General features: G+C 41.2%; 1 protein-coding gene across 2 annotated transcripts in view; it reads left to right on the top strand.

Moving 5' to 3' along the window:
* The first annotated feature begins 9 nt into the window (after nt 1–9).
* The window catches only part of NPEPPS (aminopeptidase puromycin sensitive), a 75722-nt gene continuing 53766 nt past the window's right edge, over nt 10–21965 (top strand). Inside the window, exons 1-2 of one of the 2 annotated variants that reach the window (XM_080979278.1) lie at nt 10–849; nt 12410–12494. In XM_080979278.1, coding sequence (XP_080835404.1) covers nt 130–849; nt 12410–12494 — 805 coding nt within the window. In that variant the 5' untranslated portion in view covers nt 10–129. The remainder of the gene's footprint in view (nt 850–12409; nt 12495–21965) is intronic. The other variant, XM_080979277.1, reaches the window with a different exon arrangement.

Genomic DNA, 21965 nt, shown 5'->3' with positions numbered 1-21965 from the left:
TTACTAGTTGACGTCTCTGCCACGAGACTTGTCCGTCACGCGAGTCCCCTCCCCCTCACCCGCCGTAGAAAGAAAGAAAAAAGCCAAGCTCGGGCAACAACAGGGAGGAAAAGGCGCGGGCGGATCCCAATGGCCCGTGGTGGACGTCTCCTAGCTCTCTTCCTCTCAGGCGCCCCGCGGTTGCCGCCGCCACCCTCCACTACCACCAGCGCGCAGGCGCTCCGGCGCGTGCGTCACGTCGCGAGCGCCCTCCGCCTTCCCGCTCCCCTCCTCGGCCGGGAGGGGGCACAGGCGCGCGAGGCCAAGGGGAGGAGAGAAAGTTGGAGCGCGCACGCGCAGTGGAGGCAGTCCTATCCACGGCCGTCTAAGGAGGGAGGAGGAGGGTGGCGGCGGAGGCAGCAGCAGCAGCAGCGACAGCAGCACAACGACCCACAGCAGGTCAACTTGGCTCGCTCGCGGGAGGCCCTCGCCCCTTCTCTCTCTCGGTTGGGCCAGGTGCGGCCTGCTCCTCCCCATCCTCCTCCGCCTCCTGGCTTCGGTCTCCGCCTTCTGTCACTGGGGGGTCGCCGCCTCCCCCTCAGTGCGCGCGCGCGCTGGGCCTCCCCCTTCGCCTCAGTAGCAGCAGCAGCAGCAGCAGCAGCAGCAACCTCCGCTGCCGCCGCCGCCGCCTCGTCGTTCTCCTCAGCCACCTTCTCTTGCCGTCTCGCTGCCGCCGCCGCCGCCGCGATGCCGGAGAAGCGGCCCTTCGAGCGGCTCCCGGGCGAGGTGCGCCCCATCAATTACGGGCTCTGCCTCAAGCCTGACCTTATCGACTTCACCTTCGAGGGGAAACTCGAGGCCGCCGTGGAGGTAAACGCGGGGCTGGAAGTGGGCGAGGCGAGGGGAGGGCGCGCGCGTGTGTGTATGTGTGTAAAGATCTGAGGGTGAACGTGTGGGCTTGGGGTGGGGAAAGGAGTGCGTGTAGGGTTCGGGGGGGGGCGATGGTGACTGTGGCTTGGAAGGCCCCGGTGTGTGGGGTAGGGTAGGTGCGCTCGGGGAAGAAGGTGGGGAGTTGGCCCCAAGAGGAGGAATGCGGGCGAATAGCTCCGTGATGGATAGAATTGGGGTAAGCGTCGGGTGTGGGGCTTGGGCAGAAGGCATGGGAAGAAGGTGCACGAGTAAAAAGGGGAGAAGGGTTTCTATGAAGTGTAGGGGTGGGATGGAGTATTTTGGGGGACAGTGGTACCTGTTGGGCTGATTCTGGATCATGTTTCTGGTGGGCAGCCTCCCGAGAAGGTTAGTGGTTACTGCTCTTCTGAGATTTTGTATTGTGTGTGCGTTGTGGTGGTGTTGTTGGTTGTTTTTTTGGGGGGGGGGAGTTAAGACTTACCTGAGTGGAAAGGTATGCCTGCCTTTGGTGAAAGAGGGAGAGCTGTTCTTTGAGTGTGCTGTTGGGAAGTACACTTCCAAATTGGGTGAAACTTGCCTAAGATAAGTGTGTTTCCAGGAGTGAATGACATGTTCTCTAGGATGGGAGGTGGCCTCTTGGCTTCTTCAAGAAGTTGAGAAGATTTTCTGGTTTTAATGAGGAAGTCTTAATTCATAAGGGGTGGATACATTCTTGTAAGATTGAATAGGTTGGGGAATCCTGATGTTAGCAGTTTTTTATCTCTGGTCCTGTAGGTTTGGAGAAGGTTTCTTAGTTAGGATGGGAACAATTACTTGAGGAATTTGTGATTGAGGTTCTTCTTGGATTCATGACATATGGTGTATCTTTGACTATGCAAGGAGATTCAAGTAAGCGGTGTAAAATTTGTAGCAAAATGACCTCAGACGGGCAATATTCACTTATTTTGGATCAGAATTATAAAGGAGCAAACCATGAGTTTGGCATGTCTTCTCTTAGAATTAAGGGCAGGAACTTTCTTTGGAAAGGTTTTTTTTTTAAAGAGTGCTGAGCTTGGGAGACTTTTGCCAATGAGTGTCATGTTGAGAATTATATGTGCAGGACATTCCTCTTGGACTCAGGGTAAGAGATGGGGGACTGTTGGTTCATGCTTTTCATGGCTTCCTTAATAGGGAATAATATGAGCAGATGAAGGAGTGCCTTGCTCAGCAGTAGGGCTTTTGTGTGATGTGAAAGGTAGTGGAATGGAGTATGTATCTTTCAGTAGGTTGTTTGTATCTGTAGTCAGTTTCAAGTTATGTGATAGTCCGCCTATTAGGTGTGGAAGTGAGTAGAGCTTAGGAAAGAGATGCAAGTGGAATTGTTTCCTTATGTCTTGGTACACATTCTTGTGATGCTCTTTCTTTCCCTGTGTCTCTCCTAAGGAATCCTAACAAAACAAAACAAATCCTTCCAGTAGCACCTTAGAGAGCAACTAAGTTTGTTCTTGATATGAGCTTTCGTGTGCATTCACACTTCTTCAGATACACTGAAACAGTTGGTCTCTAAGGTGCTACTGGAAGGAATTTTTTTTTTCAACTATGGCAGACCAACACGGCTACCTACCTGTAACTAGAACTAAGGAATCCTATTAGTGATCTTTATCCATTGCCTTACATTCCCATAGGGCAAGACTCCTAACAAAGCCTAAAGAAATGTGTGTTTTGTGTTGCTGATATTGTTTTTGTAGTCAGTATTTTTTACTTTTTCCTCAGTATTGTAGTAACACTGCTGTTTTTTCTTAGATTTGGGATTGTTGATTTCAGTCAGCAGAACAGTGGGATGATTCTTGGGTAAAGTTTCTGCACAATGTTAAAATGCAGACGGGATGGAGATTGATAGGCCTGCTTCTTATTTCAACTACCTATCTGAGAAAATGTCTGTGCAATACACAATCATGACATCAGGTTTCTTTTAACACAGAGGACGGTTTTCCTTGAAAACAGGTGTGTGAGAAATGCAGTTTGCTAGATTTCTCTGGGCTCTTTCCTAATCTGGGATCATTCAAATGAATAAGGTACAGTTTAAGATACCAGGAAGAGCCTCAGTTCTTTGTAACACAGCTCTTTGTCATAGAGTTCTGAAACCCTGTCATTAATAATGAATCCTTCATGAGTAAGGCTGGTTAAGTCTCCTGGGGCATAATTCGGTCAAGAGGAGTACTGTATGCTAAACTAGTTCTATTTCTGGCGTATTTTAGATTTGGGGAGGATGGCATGATATAAACTGGAGAGAATTTCTGGGACTGGTGAGAACCTTGAAGAATACTGTTGGTGAATAAAAGTTATTAAGACTGCAATCCTATCCTTACTAATCTGGGACCAGGCCCAATTGAGTTGAATAGGCCTGACTTCTGAGTAGACATGATTAAGATTGCACTACAGATAGGAAGGAAATGTAGATTTTTTTAATTGCTTCTATTTCCTTTAGCTAATACGGCAGTCTCCAAAACTTTGCTAAAATACAAACCTATGTCCTGTAATGTTTATTTGCACTTAGTTTCTACTAGCTGGTCTTTAGACTGACATTTAAAATTGGAAAGTTTCAAACATGCTATAATCAATACTGAGAAAATGTATATTTCATATGACTCAGCAATTCTTTAGATTTCAGCATTAATTCAGGCAGATGGATCACCAGGAGCCTGGGACTTTTCCTGGTTCAGGCTAGTACTAAAATACCCCACAATATTTAGTTTTGTTCAGAGTGCTTCAATTCTAAGTCCCGACCAGATAGTTCAGCCATGACATTGAAGCCATGTCTAGAAATCATAGGTGGTGTTGTTCTTGGTGTTTTAAAAAAGGTTTGATAGTTTCTTTTCATTCAGCAAGAGCATATCTGTAAGAGCATTCAAGTGAGCTAGTTTGCAATACAAACTAGTTGTTTCAGCCTTTAAGGGTACATGCAAACCAACTGAATAAGGGGAAGTATTTTCAAGACACTATAGATATTAAAAGACAAGTTAAACTCCATTATTCAGAAGGCAGCAGTGTCCAGAAAGAGCCCCAATTGACTGGGATGGAGAAAATTTGTTTTGTCCATAACTGGCTTTGTGTCTCAGCAGGAGCAAATTTCACTTTGAAGTGTTGAGCGAGCGTATTTGGCTACATAAGCAGAGCAGGAAACACTGAAAGGTGACCAGTTGTGTAAATACCATGGAGACAACGTGCAGGGAAATGGAATGCAAGTTGTTAAAATGATTCTGATTTTGAAAACAACTCCAGCAGAGAATGGTGTGCATGTTTCCAAGTTAACTGTGGACTGTGGTATGTCTGTTGATGGGGGTTGGGTGGGAGGAAGGGAAGAGAATGAGGCTATAAACGAACCACCAGTTCAGTTAAATAAAAACATGATTTCTCAAGCAAATGTGTTCAATAAGTGTGGTGACACTTGCAAATGTTGGGTGTTAAATTAGGATGGAAAGTAGCCAAGATTGAACAAGGGGTATTAATTATTTTCCCTCCACCTTGCTGCAAAGGTTCCTTGGTCAATTATGCTAGCTCCCTGTGACTGGCTTTTGACACTTGTAAAAATCATTTCAAAATGTGCTGTAGTTTGTGGCTGATGATAACACACTTAAAATAAGAGACAATAACATTTTCCCTGTTTGAGCCCTAGCATAGAATTGAGCATGTTTCCAGTAGTTATAAAAGCTAATGTTTCTGAAATGGGCAGTTTGTGGAGAACTAATGTACATGATTTAGCTTAAACTTAGCAAGTTCCATTTCATAGTTTGGGGAAATTCTGGGGAATTTCTGAAATTGCTGTTTTAAAGTATCTTGAGATAATGTTCAGGAATCCGAATGTGTGTGCTTAACACACCTAAGTTACTTTCTGAAGCATTCCTGACAGTTGTCTTAAGTTAAAATTTATCTTGAAAGCCTTCAGATGTATAAGAAGGGTCAGAATATGTGCTTAGGTATATGCTAGCAGCTTATAAGGTGGCCCAGTGCCCACAGTATGTCTTGGGGCCTTGATTCAAGTTACAGATTGACCCTGCACTTGCTTGGTGATTTTGAACAAATCCTCAGGAGGAAAATGGAAGTAATATATTTCTGTTGTGGTCAGTGCGTCTAATTTGAATCAACCTCCTATTAGAAGGGAGGTCAGAATGATCTGAAAATAACTTAGAATATCTCTCGATTTTGTATTTTTCAGTGTGTGTAGAAATGAAAAACAAACCTAACTTAATAATGTTGAGTGTCTTGTGAATGATGATTGTGATATGTTCTAATCTACAGGACCTGAAACCAGCAGTAATTTGAGAGAAAGCCACTATTGCTTTTGACTGCACAGGTTCATGCTAAGTCCTGGGACAAAATACTTTCTCACTTGAAGGTTAAAGGGAGCCAGTGTGGTATAGTGAACAGTGGGGGTAGTGGACTTTGACTAGAGAGACCTGGCTTCAAATCCCCACTGAGCCATGAAACACATTGCATGACCTTAGGCCAGTCACTATCTCACAAGGCTGTTAGGATAAATCCCTGTGCATGTTGCCCTAAACTCCTTGCATAGAGCATGGGATACAAAGGTTAATAATAAAAAAGTAATAAAATGTTGCCACCTGAGTAACTTGGAGTTAGCCAAACGTTGAAGGAAACATTTTCAGCTGTGTCTTGAAAGTGTAATTTCCTCTACTATTTCACAAGGTCAGTGAACAATCATAGAACAACTGAAAATCATAATGTTAACCCACCAATTTAAGCACCAGATTAGCAGAAGGTCAACACACTTATCAGTGAAAGAGACTTGTAATAGGAGTTCAGCTGTTGCAGAGAGTTTCCATTGGTGACAACTTATGCACTTCAGTTTCCAATGAGATATGCTAAACGGTGCTTGTAACCTCATTTTAGGACACTAAGTGGCCAAGCATATAAGCTTTTTAATTGAACCCTTTGCTTTGGCCGCTCTCTTGTTCATACCAGCTCTAGAGAACAGGAAACTTTGATCATCTGATAAAGATATTTGATTATTATTGATGCTGTAGCAAGTCACATTATTTCAAAGGCTGGTAAATGAGTTACACTTTATTTTCAGCCTTTCATTTTGGCACTGCTTTGTTTTTCTACTTGGTAAAAAACTTGGCATATTGGGAAGAAAAACCCAATGCTATGATGTGTTTAAGTGTAATAAATTGGCACATACACCAATAGTATGTTAACACAATCACTAAGTTTATTGGTAGCCACAAAAATACTTCCCTGTCTAGTGACCCATTACAATTGTTGTGCAACATTTTCATTTTTTGTTGAAGAACCATGAAAGCACAATTCTTTGTTGATAAGGCAATTTATTATGGCTACGGTACTGGATATACTTACCTGGAGGGACGTGGGTGGCACTGTGGTCTAAACCACTGAGCCTCTTGGGCTTGCCAGTTGGAAGGTTGGTGGTTTGAATCCCCGTGATGGAGTGAGCACCTGCTGCTCTGTCCCAGCTCCTGCCAACCTAGCAGTTCGAAAGCATGCCAGTGCAAGTAGATAAATAGGTACTGCTGTGATGGGGAGGTAAACAGCATTTCCGTGCACTCTGGCTTCCATCATGGTGTTCTATTGCACCAGAAGCAGTTTAGTCATGCTGGCCACATGACCTGGAAAGCTGTCAGTGGGCAAACGCTGGCTCCCTCAGCCTGAAAGCGAGTTGAGCACTGCAACCCCATAGTCACCTTTGACTGGACTTAACCATCCAGGGGTCCTTTACCTTAAAAAAAACAACAAAAAACTTTCCTGGAAATAAGTTCAGTGAGATAAATGGAAGCTCTGAATAGATATGTATATTTAATAAATTTGTCCATAAAAATACAGTATTTTCTCATTGCAGCTTAACAACATTTAAACACTGTAAAATTATCTAAAATATAAGCAACATAAACGGAATCACAACAGCAAAAACATAGGATTGTAATGCAAACAGCAGTATTTATGCTAAGTTTAAAAAGTCTCTGGCTCCATTCTTTCATAAGCTGTCTCTTCTTTTTATCCTGGAAACTAAAATACTCTTATCTTTGAAATTAAAAAACAACAACTCTTGAGGCACAGTACAGAGGCTGGGTTCCATAAACTCTTACACTGGCTTTCCCCATTGGTGAGCACTCCTGTACTTTCTGTGAAAGCGCTGTTTCTGCCAATGACCACCTCTACTTTCATGCACAAAAAAACCTTGGTGGCAGAAAGGAGAAATGATTTCTTTCCCACTGGGCATTTGGGAGATGCAGCAGAAAGGAGATGCTGCTGGCTTTTCCTGCAACATCAGATGGGAAGAAAAAATGTCCCTTTGGAGGGACTTCAGGGAATGATGCATCAATGGTAAGCACTGGTTTACCACTGTTAAGCAATGATTCAGATAGTAAACTAAGTCATAAACTTAAAACCCCAAAGTGTTTATAACCTCATATCCTTCTCAGTGCTCAGTTGAGAACACCTTGCTGTGCTACCTGCTCTGTATGAGGTTTAGACATTAAAGGATCATGGATACTTTTTAATTAATTTGCAGAATTCCTCCCACAGGGAGTTTGTGGAGGTCCTTGCCTTGAACAGATTTTTGAAACAGTGTAAAATATTTTTGTATGGATAAACATTTAGTAGTTTTAAATAAATGTGGGGGTGATTCAGGGAGGGGTGATATGTAACTTCATGGCTAGTTCTGAATCTCCAGTTCAAAACATAGGCAGAGGACTTTCCCAGCCTTACTGAGTCTTTGGAGAGCTGTTCCCAACAATACTGGGCCAGAAAACTAATTTCACCTTTGACCTTGAAACTGTATTACAAGCCTGTATTAGAGCCAAAGCATTTTTATGGTGTGACATATTCTATGAGAATAAGGGTACCAGGTATTAAGGGTTCCTTCCCTTACATTGGAAGCTGACTTTAACTTTGTGAGCAACTGTAAAATAATGCCCTCCAAACTATAATAGGGTAGGTTTCTGCTATGCATATATGCTGTCAGGAAAATGTCAGATTGTGAATGGCATCTTCTACCTTAAAGGTCAGACAAAGGAAGGGACCTTTTAAATCTCTTCATTTGTAGTGTCTCATTGGTCTTTTGATTTAGCTGAAGGACATGCTGATGTACTTAGTAAACTTTAACCTGCCTGCTGCTTTTTATAGCTTGCTTGTTCAGTATCTGCCAGGTTTGTAGATCATGCTGATTAGGTGTTAATTTTGTGTTTCAGTTCAGTCTGTTTAAGATGCTGAATATCTTCGACTGTGTGCGCACAATATATTTGTACACTGGTTGGGCAATAGTTGAAGGTAAAAATTTTTAACACAGTAATATGTTTCCACCAGAGGTTCTGAAAATTACAGTAACTAGGGCAATGGCTGGGATCCAAAGATCCACACAACTAGTTCCACACACTTATAAAGGATGTTTGACAGTTTCCTTGAGCTGTAGCTTCTTATGCCACACAACAAATTATTTTTGATAATCTGGGGATTTTTAGAAGTTGTTTGTGTTATAGTATGGGGTGCTTTGCTATTCAAAGAGAAAGAAATATTACTAGGTATGCAAAGGTACTTGGGCATACCTAAAGTAGATCTTTGAATACAATTGCCTTTTGAAGGTAGCAATATTTCAGCCAGGATATCTTGGAATTCCTGGCATTCATGTCTAGCCTGTTGGTCCATTATTTCTAGATCTAGGCAGATTTGGCCCTCCAACCTCTGAAATTCCTGATGTCAGCAACGTTGTAATTAGTTAAACTCAGCCAAGTGGTTATACAAGTTTAAGAACAACTTTTGCATAGGAATTGACTTTGACAAAGGTTGTCAAACTGTCATCTGAATGCTGAATTGCATTCTTTTCCTGCATAGAACAGGAGTCTTGAGCAGAGGAAGCTGTTGCTTTGTTTTCTATTAGCAGATTTACTGCTTGGATACTATAATCCACATTGGATGCAAATCAGTGGGAAAATGTGGTTGCCTAGATAAAGCCTTATAATTACTGTAGCTGCTTTCATTTGTTCACAGATGTGATCTTACAAAGCTCTTTCTGCTGTTGGGTGGAAATTGGTTTGATTTCATGTATTTTGGAGAATAAATAACTTGGTTACAGTCCAATATATTGGGCGGGCTAGCTGTCTGGCATGGACTATAAAGTTGTAAGCAGTGGTGAATTCTGATTGAGGGATTAGCTGCTCATCTCACTGCTCACTTTCCTGGCCTCTACATGCTACTTCTTCTCTTAGAACTTTGTCCTCATCCATACTTTAATGAATAAGGGAACAGATCCTCTTTTGAAGAGCATAGTGCATAAGAGAGAATATAAAGAAGGATATATCCTAGGCTAAAGTTATTGTGTTTTAAAGTTCAACACACCAATTATCCACACATAGATTGCTGGTATATAAAAGTCTATCTATCTCTAAAATACACCTAAAATGTTAATAGAACATATTATAATAGAAGATGGTGTAATATAAAATATAATGAAAGGCTAACTATTAAAAGCATGGATGCAGAACTTGTGGCCCTCCAAAAATAGCTGGATTATAGCTGCCATCATCTTTGACCATTGGCCAATCTGGGTGGGGCCCCAACAACATCTGGAGGGCCGCAGGTTCCCCATTGCTCTGTTAAAGTTATTCAGATTATAGGAGCAGTACATGGGAAGTGCAACCTTGCTTCTGCTTCACAACCTCTGTGAATTTTGATACCATCAACCATGGTATCCTCTTGGACTAGTGCCACGGGATAGGAATTTGGGGTGCTCTGTTATTGTTGCTCTAGTCCTATCTACATGGCTAAATTCAGAGAGTGACATTGGGAGAGTATTTTTTAGCCCTGTGGCAGTTGTGCTATGTCTCGTGCCCTCCAGATGTTCATCAACCCCAGTCAGGATGGCCAGTTGCAAGGAAAACAGGAGTTGTAAAGAACCTCTGGAGGGCACCACATTGACTACTTTCTATTGAATAACATACAGACTCCACATTCGATCCATATTACCACAGCTGGCTACTGCTGCTGAAAATATCAACATAAGGTTCTATAATAAGGAACACAGGCCTCCCATTTTATGAAAAATGTTTTCACTGGTGCATGGGGATTCTGTATTGTGCATGCACTGTATTAATGGGAAAACTTTGTTTTGATCTCATTTCTCAGCATTTTTTCTAAAACCTGCATTTCTTTTTGTAGAAAACTGATATTCCCTGCAGTTGTTCAAGCTATCACATGTTTCCTTAATAGTCAGGGCTGGCCTGTCTATGAGGCAGGCACCTCAGGCAGCAGAATCCAAGGGGCACATCCATGGGTGCACCTTTCCCGCTGGAGAAGCAAGAAGTGGTTGCAGTGGGTTCTGATGAGATCTCATGAGAGCCCGCAATATTTCACAGATGCCTCTGGATACATTGGGCAATCTTGCCAGAACCTTGGAAGCTGCAGCTGCACAACCCTGGTCAGCAAGGCTTTGGTGGAGGTGGCAAGGGGGGAGGCAGGCAGTGCATGGGCAGGGCAGCACCTTCCTATTACACTTCAGCTGGTGAAATTGGACAGGCTGCCCCTGTTAATAGATGTAATCAAGAATGGCATTAGTATTTCCAGTAATTATTCACTGTTTGAGGTGTTGTTGCAGGAAAACTGGAAGTGAATGTTTTTGATGAACATACAGGGTTGTACCCAACATTAGTTATACTCTGAGTATAACTGAAATTAATGAGCATGGCTAACCCAGATCCATAAATTTCTGTGGGTCTGGTCTGAGTAAAACTTAGTTGGATACAATCCATAGTTTCTGTTCTAATTACTTGATTTAAAAAAAAAAAAAAAGTTCACATGTCAGTATTCATGCTTGTACTAGCTGCTTTCCAGAAAACAAATTTTCCAGTTCTGTAAGAGGCTTTCAAATATTAATCACCATTGCATAGCTCTTTCCTTAATGTATCTGCTTCCCTGCAAAGCATTTAATGTCTGCATTTTCTATTTGCCTGCAATATAAAATGTCGTATGTTGAACTGCATTTGGATACTTGCTTTTGTTGCTCTCAAACAAGATTTAATCCTGAGCGTATCATGTAAGTGAAGCCTTATTGAAATCAATTTGACTCCTGCTAGCACGAGTCCATTTTCACAAGCTCGCATTTTGTATAAACTGCTGCCTGTGTGCACAATTTGTTGATGCCTTGTTTCTGGATCTTCATGGGGCTGAACATTTAATTATATGTAACCATTAACTTGGTTCCTGTAAATGTTTTCTGGTGCTTCACACGCTCTTGAAAGGCACTGTTGTCTGTTTGCAAGAATATTAACATATTATCACATTTAAATGACAATGAAGGAACATTCAAAAACAGCCTCTCATGTTGTTCAGGGCCACATATTGGTTGTTCATGTATTATATGTTCTGGAGTGTGTAGGACAGGGGTGGCTAACATTTGGCACTCAAGATGTTGGATTCCTAACTCCATCGCTCTGACCATTGCCCATGCTGGCTGGATCTGATGGGAAGCCACCTCTGGTGTAGGGTGTTAAAGGTATGTCTTTAAAGTTAAACGTGGCACCATTCCCTTTGGGTCAAATATGGATTAGCTGTTTCTCTTTATTGACATGCTACATAGTTGCCTTGGCTTGATATTTGAGTGGACCTAGTTTGCTAAAGGAGTCTTGTTGAATAGACAAGCATTGGTTGTTGGGGCCTTCATGTGTTGGATCTGTCAGTTAATTCCAGTTGGTTCTCAATGCATAGTAACTATGCAACTGTATGGGGGGCATGGGTGTTGATGGGAATGCTAGTCTTCTGAATTCACTATTGAGATTTGAACAAATTTGTATCATTTGGGGATTCGTGGCTTTTTAATAATAATACTGTGGTGGTATTGTTCTTGTTTGTTACTTTGGTATGCATTTTTGTATTTTTATATTGTAAACCACCCTATAATTCTTGGATGAAGGGTGGTATAGAAATTTAATAAATAATAATAGCTGCAGTGCATGCAAAACTTGAATAGTATTTTAGGGTTAAAATAAACAACCAGTTTCCTGAAAATCAGCTTTTTCCTGTAGAGGCACCAGCATGTAGAGGGCTGAAAAATTATTTTGTATTTCTGAGTATCAGTTTAAAACTTCTAGGCACTTGTGTGACCACAATTTTGGACTTTTCCCAACCCTAGCTGATACAGTGTTGTGGGGTAGCTTAGGTTGCAGATTCCAGTTGACTTTCCAGCCACTCTGTGCAATCCTTGCTCTCCTTTAGGTATGGTAAACTACTTATCCAGAGGGCATATTCTGTATTGAGCAAGTTGCTCACTGTGAGATTGTAATACTCACTATAAAGTTATAAATATAATGATTGTTCACTATGTTGTAAACAATCACTCCTGTGAAAATGCTGTAGGTGTGAATGGAAGAATAGTGGTCTTGGGTTTTATTTGCATTGAAGCAGCTTTAAAAGTTCACTTCAACAGCTTGCCAAACTTTTTTTTTTTTTTAATGTTACCGTACTCAATGTTAAATGAAACATTAAGTTATAAAGTTGAATGTGTATTTTACAGGTGAAGCAGGCGACTAATCAGATTGTGATGAATTGTGCTGACATCGACATCATTACAGCTTCCTATGCACCGGAGGGAGACGAAGGTAAGAGGGAATTTGCATGTAGCTTCTGTATGTTCAGTCTCCAGATGCAATATTGATCAAATAATGAATTTAGTTGTGTGTTTCCAGCAAGTGTTTCCAGATTGTTTTGACATAGGGAATTTAAAGTAATCTCTCCCTTCTACATTTTGGATGATGTCTAAAATCCTCAGCATATTAGAAAGGAAGATGTATTCAAGTAAAAAAGAGATAATGACTTGGTTTCTTCATAATACTGAGCTAAAAAATGGTTAAGTATGAATATCCACATGTGTTGGGTACACAGAATGAAAATTTCCCAGCTGCTTTGCACCTCCCCTGGTTTTGCTGCTGTCACATTACCCAAAGCAAAGCCATGGTTTGACTTAGTGTTATATGTGAACATGGGCTCATAGTCTATCTCACTCTAAACAAACTGCAAGCTGCGTAGTAGCCAAGGTTTGTTCTTGCCTTACTGCTCATGGTTTCTTTGGGGAGATATGTGCAAACCTGGGCTTGTTCAGCAGCAGATGGGTCTGGGGAAGAGTAAAATGCCTTTAGTTTTCACTTTGTGTACTCATGCATATGGAACCATCGTTTGGCTTGGTCTTATGTGTAACCAGGCCATTATAACTTTTTTGCTTTAAAACATCTTCCTCTATCATATTATGCAGCTTGTTAATTCATGCTTAGCCATGGTTTGGCTTAGTGCTACGTGAGAACTGGGGCATTATGATAAAAATCTTGGGTTTAATAAGATTATGGCTTGTCCCAGTTCTTCAAGAAAGTGAAGACGCTTGATTAAGGAGGCATTGTTGTGGCTGCCAGCACTATCACCTCAGTATTTTCAGCTGCTGCATACTTTGTACCAAGTCTACAAACATGTGATCTTGAAAACTGGGTATAGTTTACCAGCCATGTATGGTGTTACACTAGTGATGCAAAACTGGTTTTGGTTGCTGCAGGGGAGTTGTTGAGTATCTGACTGTCAAGCACAGATGGTTGGTAGGCTACATTTGTTTTGGATGGTTGTAAGTTTGTAGGCCAGCCTTCGATAAAATGCCTATTTAACATGCCCTAGAGATGACTTTTTGATCAGGATTTAACTTGGGCAATGATCCACCCTCCTCTGGAATGTGTGACTTGGATTACTTGAATGAGTAATCTGAAACTGGTTTGTTTTGTGGATAGCTTTTTGTGGTGCAACTTCTCTTTGTGACACACTGGATTGAACTGCAGTGGTTGTGTGTGGTAGTGACAGCATAAGAACAGAAGAGCCCTGCTGGGTCAGGCCAAAGGCCCATCTAGTCCAGCACTATTTTCACAGTGGCTAACCAGAGCCTATGGGTAGCTCATACGCACAGTAGCTCTCCTGCTTGTAATGCCCCAAAAGTAGTGGTCAGAGAAGCATTGCCTCTTAACACTGAAAATACTACATAGCCATCATGACAAAGTAATGAGCTTATCATGCGTGGTTATGTCCTCTTTTAAGTCATCCAGGTTGGTTGCCACATGTTACTGCAGTGGATTCCATGATTGTGGTCTGCCTCACAGTAAGGGAATGCAGTAGACAATCAATTAGACTCTCTCAGTCAGCCAGTCCTATGCCATTTATATATAACTTCAACATACAAAAGGTGATATGGGGGGGGGGGGTAGAAGAGGATTCCTGGTGACCTTTCCACCTGCTGAAACCTCCTTTTCTCTCCCCATTGAGAATTTTATCAAAATTGAACAGGGGCGGGTGGGCAGTTTCCTGTCTCTTTAAATCTATGTTGCTACATTTGAGCTGACAGGAACACATCTGGGTTTTTGGATTCTCTGCAAAGCTCAAAGCACATGATATCTGGTGAGAGCACATGGATGGGGACCAGAAAGCTCAGTTCAGCAGGGATTTTGCATGTGTGCCAAAAGTATGTTCCTTATGCAGCCGATGGGGAGTGGGGATTTTGACCACCTTTCATCCCTTGGGGATGAGAGAAGAATCTGGCCAATCAGCTGAATTCAGTTCTCCATCACCTGTACACAGAAGCAGGTATATTAACCATGAGGGGCGGGGTTGACTGTTGGATGGAATGCATCAGACAGATAATTTTTTTAAAAAAAATATTATTTATTGCTACTATTACTTGTGAATGTATACGCCACTTTTTTACAAGACTTACACAAAAGTAGTATAGTTTTAAAAACAGTAATGACACTTTAAAATAGTGGGAGTCATGGGATTGCATGCTCCTTCCCTCCTCAAGTACGATTTCTCTTCCCAGCCTTAAATTGGTTACCTTTTAACAAAGAGCTGAGACCAGGATTTGAGGTTTTTCCCATGGTTGAGAGAACCTCATTAGCATCATCTGTGATTACTATTAGTGCTGATGTAACATGGAACCACAATTAAGACTGGCAGTGCAGGGGAATTCTTGTGGGAGGCAAGGGGCCAGAAAGATCTAGTAAGCTATCCTTCAATCCCTCATAATCTCATAATGGTGGTTAAAATATTGGGATTGTTACATCTGTACTGGAACTATATGCCTTATCTTTCCAGTTAGCTGACCAGAAACTTTGCCATTATTGAACTTCCTATTCTGGCTTTCTCAGTGTTGTCATGCTCTGGTTCTGAAGGCCTTGCCTTTCAAAGTTTTTAATGGCATGCCAAGCCATATCTGTATTAAAAGCTTTTGTGAAATTCAAAGCATAATTTATCTTTCTTGTGGCTGTGCTGTAAAATAGAGGGTGACTGAAATGTTTAATTTCTAATATTTATATATTTCTGAAGGATTAAGGCAATTTATAAATAAAGATTGCTAAGAAAGATATTCTAAAAACTGCTGATATGTAGTAGAAGTCTTTGCTACTTGCCTAAAAGTGAGCAGTGATTAGGTCAAGTATAACTCAGGGAGTTATTCCAAACCTGGTGCCACAACCAAAAAAGGCCTCCTCTCTCACACGCTTCTTCTGCACAAGTGAAGATCGGCGGAAGTTCTTGGAGAGCCAGTTCTTAAAATATTTTGGACCCAAGATGTTCAGAACTTGAGCTGAGCCTCAAAACAAATTTGTAAATAGTGCAGCTAGCTAAGAACTAGTTTAATATGATCTGATCTTCCATACTGTATTTGGTCAGTACCCTGTAAGTCTCATTCTAAACTAGTCTATCTTCAAGGCTATTTCCATGTAAAGCATGCTATAGTAGTTAACAAGGAGGTGACCAGAGTATGAATAACTGAGGAGAGGTTTGGTTTCTCAAGGAAATGGACGAAGCTCCTCTTTCCTGCCTCCACATGGAAATGCAAGGGTGCATTTGGGCTTAGGAATATTCCCAGCATGCAAACCTGCAGCTTCAGAAGGGAGTGCAACCCTATGAAGAGCAGGTTATATGCATACTTGCACTATCATCAGAATTGTTCAGCCTCTGACTTGGGCTTTTGTGAGACCCAGATCTGTCATAAGGAAGCCTGTCTCAGTGGCTAGTTGGATCCATTCAGTAGAATTGACGTCTGTGGCTTCTCAGGGTGTGGTGATCCTGGTATCCTTCATAAGTTAAATCCTTTCAGGATTTAATGGAGTTCCCTCCTGTGTGGCCCTTTGCTTTACTCCCAGAATTAACGTCGCACATCATCACAGCTTAGTGGGAAACATTTGGTATTGAAACAGGGTAGGCAGTAGGTGATCTATCAGGCATTGGCAATGAGAACAGACATGTCTTACATTTCCTTATCAATTTGATTAATTGTTTAGATCTGCTTTTTGCTATTCTATCTGCCATAAAGTGTTCATTTTGATCCACAAAATGGAATTTGATCCACCAAAGTAGGTTTCCCCTATGACGCACCAGAAGAGAAGATCCACACAGTTTGATTTTGGATTGCCTATGCCACGAAATGTTTTGGTTTTCTATTAATACTCTTTTTTTTGTCTTTGTGATGAGAGCTCACTTGGAGCTCTGAGAGTATCATTTTTTAAAAATGCATTTGCTTCTCTGTTGTGGCTTGAGGAGAATACAGTTGATTGGTAAGGGCACGCAGGGTGAAATGGATTATTCTTCTTTGGGGATCTTGAATTAGATTATCTTTCCAGCTCTGTGATGGTATGTGCCAGTGAATAGAATACTGGACCTGAGAGATGAGGTTTCAAACCCTTGCTCTGTAATGGACTTACTGGGTGAGCTTGGGCAGGACTTGAAAAATATCAGATGTTTAAAATGTTGCTCCTAACCTGCAGAAACATTTCATGCTCCTTGTTCTCTATCTGGCTAGTTTTCAGTCTATAGAACGGTGAGAATAACTCCCTTCAGAATGGCTCTAAGGATAAAGCAATTGAGTTTTAACACACAGGAATCATTAAATCTGTAGCTTCAGCCTTTATTACTTCAATTTAATCTAGGTTGTATCTAGTGGGAATCATAAGAGGGATTTACCAGCACTACCATAAAAAATGTGTTTTTGTGTTTGGGTAGATCCGTGGAAGACCTAAAGGAACGTGATACATTGCCTTAAAAAAAAAAACTAGGTTGATTTTTATCTGGTGAATGGAAGCCTTTCAGTCTTGCATGGGCAGCATTACGAAGCACACCAGCAAGTATGTACCTTTATTCTAAGGAAGCTGTGTTTAAAGGGACAAGAAGGTTCAGTGCTGCTTCTCCTTTTCCTCTCATTCAGTTCCTCCTTTCTATTTGTTTTTCTTCCTATCCTTACATTCAGCCAGCCACATCTTCCCTTCCTTTTCCTTTTCTCCAATTTTGCATGTGTCAGCCTCCATTCTAGCCAACTCCTGCTCCCACATGTGCCTGCGTATTTTTGTATGTTGTGAGCTGCTAGCATCCATCAAACCTTAAGGTGTCATCAGACATTTAGTGGTCCCTGGACAATAGTTTGAGAAGTGCTTCCTTACTTGGATCAACATGTCTTACTAGAGGTGAGTCAAGTCTAGCATAGTTAAAGGGAATGGAGGATCATCCCCTCTGAAATGCTCTTTGTTTTGCTGAGCCTGGAGTATCTGCTTCACCAACCTACACCTCTGCTTAAGCCAGGAGGCCCAACTGGTTGCGAGTTCCCACCTCTGTTCTGCCAGTTTTGAGGTAGCATGCATGCAGTTTTTGGTTCCTTCTGTTTGGGAGGCAGTGTTGATGTTTTCATGAACTACAACTTTCTTATATACGTAATTTGGGGTTCCAGGGATGTGGAAGCATTGATAGTGTATCCTGCTTCTGCACATTCTGGGGTTATCTGGCTGTCAGCTGTCAGAAATAAGGTGATGAGGTAGACCGTTGGTTTGACACAATGCATAGGTATGTAGTTCTTAATGCTGATTTGGAGCTGGTAATTATGGAATTTAATTTAAAGAGCTAATTAATATATTTTTTGTTATAAAACAAAAACCAAGATTCTGTGGTATATTAAATATCCTTTATATAAATCCTTAGCCTAAGCCTGAATGTGCCTTGTATAACTTTCTGGAATGCCCAGTAAATTCCTTTTTTTTAAAAAAACTGTGCTACAAAATTCTATGTATCCAGTATGGGCTGAATATGGGCCGGCCAATATACTCAATCCTGTAAAGACAAACTTGTAATATGTTCCAAGTTCTCATGTCTGGGAGGACGGGAGACATTCTGTCCTGGGCAGGGTTGCTCTCCCCTGTGAAGAGCAGATCACAGGCTAGTTCACCAGTTTATTGCCCCTTTTGGACAGAAATGACTTGGCCATTGTACTCCATGCTCTGATAACTTTCAGATTGGATTACCGCAGTGGGTTCTATGAGAAGCTGCCCTTAAATATGACTCAGAAACTTTAATTGGTCCCAAATGCAGTGGCCAGATTATTGGCTGTGGTTCCATTTAGATCACATATAATCCCTGCCTTAAAATGTGTGCATTGGTTGCCATTTCGTTTCTGGGCCCAATTCATGGTGCTCACATTACAGTACTGGTTTAAAACCCTAAACGACTCATGTCTCAAGATGGGCTCCTTCCTCACAGTCCCTCTCAATTTTTTTTAGGGAGGGGGTAACAAAGTTTTATTCATTTTCATCTTTATTTAAATTGCTTGACATGGTTGCATTGAGATATTTCTTAGTTTACCTTAGAGTATTTGACTTGCAACAATTACATAAAATTAAAAATAAGAATAAAACAACAACAAACACTCAGATAAACGTTTCTGAATAGATTAACAAAGTTGTGTCAAAATGTATATACGGTACCCAAATTATTGCAGTTATTACAGATATTAAAATATGTATAGTAATGTGTATTACTTAGATTGGTGACCATAAGTAAACGGTATTTTGTATCAATTACAATTAGAATTTATAGGCGTTTATAGGAAGGGGGAGTGAGGGGAAGGGAAAAAAATAAAATATGTACTCCATATATGCCAGATTGTACTGGAAAATGTGGGTACTATTCTACCATATGCCTCATTATTTGTATAATCAATAAAGTCACCCCAGGACCCTCTTTGGTGTTAAGATCATCAGAGGGTGCCCTCTTGGTAGCTCTGCTGCATTCAGCAGCTTGGTGCCCGGGGAGAGAGTATTCTTTGTGGCAACCCCTAAGTTGTGGGACTCCCTCCCCATAGAGGTGTGTCTGGGAACTTTATTACACAGTTTTTGGTGAATGCTGAAGACGGACTTCTTTACTCTGGCATTTGACACCTGAGATGCATATTTTCAGCCCACCCTATATTTTCTGATTGCAGTTTTTTGTAACTAAGTTTTTAAAAGTATTTTTTAATATCGTACTTTAAATTGCTGTAACCTGCCTATGAACCTTAGTATGAAGGGCAGGTAATAAATTGAATAATAAAAATAATAACTGCATGGCTTGATTGCAGTGGAAATGTATTTGTAATATGTTTATTCATATACCTTGACTATTTTTTTGATAGGATTAAGAAATTTGATTCCATTTGGGATACTGCCAGAGCATAATGGCTTTGAAAGTGGAAGAGAATGAATCTGGCAGAGGACTTGCTGGATAAATGCTCTGTGGCACCTGTTGGAATGAGTCAGAAGCCAATGCCTTTATTTAACTTTACTATGACTAGCTTTTAAATGCCTGGCTGCTCTGCAAAATGAAATATTGTCGTGTATGTTTGCCCCTGATGCAAATATTGGGCCAAAGGATGACTTTAAAAGCAAAAGTTAGTGTAACTTTTGAGATACACTTTGTTTTGGTAGGTTTGGTTTTGTAAGATGTGTTTTTAAGTCCGTCATGCAAGTCATTCATACTCGTGTACACTAAGCTAACATTCTAATATAAGGATAGTAGGGTTCTGCCTTTCAAGGTGATGAACCACCTTGTAAATAAAAAGTGCTGTGTAAATGCTGAATGCAAAGAAAGTGAATCAAATAATGAGCAGATCGCTCTTTTCAGAGATCAGACAGCACACACTGTTAGTAATTAGAGAACAGTATTTTGTTTGCAGTGGGTGTTGGGTGTTCAAACAGTGCTTCTATGTTTTCCTGGCTTGAGACAAGCTGCTTCTGCACAATATGCAGTAGTTCTCAGCTTGTGGTAAGCTAATGCTGCCTGGTGGTGGGTGGAAGGGGGTATTCCATCCAGCACTAAGTTGCTAGAATATTAAACATGAAGAAAACTGCTTTTTCAGGGCAAAGTTTTGAAAAAGGCTAGAACATTCACATATTGAGGATGAGAATTAGTTACAAAAATAGATCTAAGGATGTGGAGGCCATTTCAGTCCTTCAGGACAGGGCTGACGGTTAGTATAAATTAAAAAGAATAAAATGGAACAATCTATATACAGTGGTACCTCGGGATGTGAACGGGATCGGTTCCGGAGCCCCGTTCACATCCTGAATAGAACGTAAGACGCGACTGTGCGGGTCGCGTTTCGCCGCTTCCGCACATGCCCGTGACGTCATTTTGACCGTCTGCACATGCACGAGCAGCGAAAACCGGAAGTAGCACACTCCATTACTTCCAGGTCGCTGCGGAGCGTAACCCAAAAATACTTATCCTGAAGCATATTTATCCTGAGGTACGACTGTAGTTCAGTTTGCTTATTAGTGGCTGACTTGGCATCTTTAACTTCGTTTTCTGAAGTCTTGGGACCCTTTGCTACATTCTCTTTTAAGATACTGGGACTTCATACATCTAAGCATGCATTCTAGAGCTGTCGTGCTCCAAAATGGCAACTAGACTTTCCAACTGTAACCTTGGTTTAAGGAGCCATTTGGTACCTAGCTTATATATCTGAGTTTCTAACACTGTTCTTACCACTAAGCTTACATCAGGCCCTCTCTTTTCCAGGAATAACTATGTAGAAATAAATATGTTTAAAGTGTCTGGATTTGCATGTTTTTGCTTTATTTATTCAACATACTATCCAGCTTCCTGAGTGTTTGTTCTGTGATCTTGCCCCATAGTTGCCAAACCAGAGATCAAAAGAGGGGTGTGAAGCTAAAAGTGTCTGTGAAAGGGGGACACTGTAAGGGGAATCTAAAGGATTGAGAATTGGAGCTTCATCACTTTTGCAAAGTTTGCCTCTAGCAAAATTAGTTGATTAACGACTTGAGAGAAGTTTTGGTTTTTTCCTCAGAACCTGGAATTTTTGTTGAGGGCTAGTTAGGGATAATGTTATTACTCTCAGACATTAAATTTTTTAAAAAGCACAGTTCCTGTCTGAACTGGTGAGGATTTCAGGATTTCTTTCCCTGTTGCTGGGTAAAGAAGCCTCACAAACGTCTTTCAACCACCAACATGATTTCTGATGTTATAGAAGGCATTTAGATGATTGAGCTGTTCTTCCCAGCTTGGGAGAAGGGGAGGGTTAAGAGTTTTTGAAAATTTGTGGTGACATTCCAATGATTCTTAAATGGAGCCCATATAAAAAGTGTAATATTCACGCTTGCCCAGAGAGAATTAATTATAGCACTTAGCAGAAGCTTTTAGTAGTTGTGGACTTGCCAAATCCCAGGGTAATACCTTAGAACACATTGTAAAAGCAAATGGTGTCCTGCAAAAGATCAACTCATCCTCTCTTTCCCTTATTATTATTCTCTCCCCAGAACTGTGGTCTATTATTAACTTGTGTGTAAATTACCATTCCCCTCCTCAGGGCAGGAAAAATCACTGGCAAATAAAATCTTGATGCTAGTGCCTTGAGAGTTTGAAGCAGAGTTGTAGTGCTACTGATAGGATAGTGTAGTGGTCAGTCAGTTTGGATCAAAGCTTTGTTGCAAAGAGCCAAGCCAGTGCACTTATTCACTACATTGCTATTGCACTTGCTGTTATTCGCATTCTTAATAGGTGGCCAAGGTTTAATGATTCAGATCATTGTTGATGTCTTTGCTGAAGACTGGGGAGGAAGGGAGACAAGAGGAAATATGGGGACGAGGACAATTTTTTGCATTTATAGCCATTTTCTCCATTTTTTAAGACTACTATTAAAAAGTTGTCCAAGGCTAAAAGGCTCGTTTAGCCAGCTGGGGGCACCAAGTGAGCAGTGGGCCAAGTGGAAGAAGATTTGTGGCCTGCAT

Source organism: Podarcis pityusensis (genome assembly GCF_964106645.2).
Source record: "Podarcis pityusensis genome assembly, chromosome: 13".
NCBI lineage: Eukaryota > Metazoa > Chordata > Lepidosauria > Squamata > Lacertidae > Podarcis > Podarcis pityusensis.
Note: the sequence above shows the minus strand (reverse complement) of the source record. Positions and strands in the feature narration are given on the sequence as shown.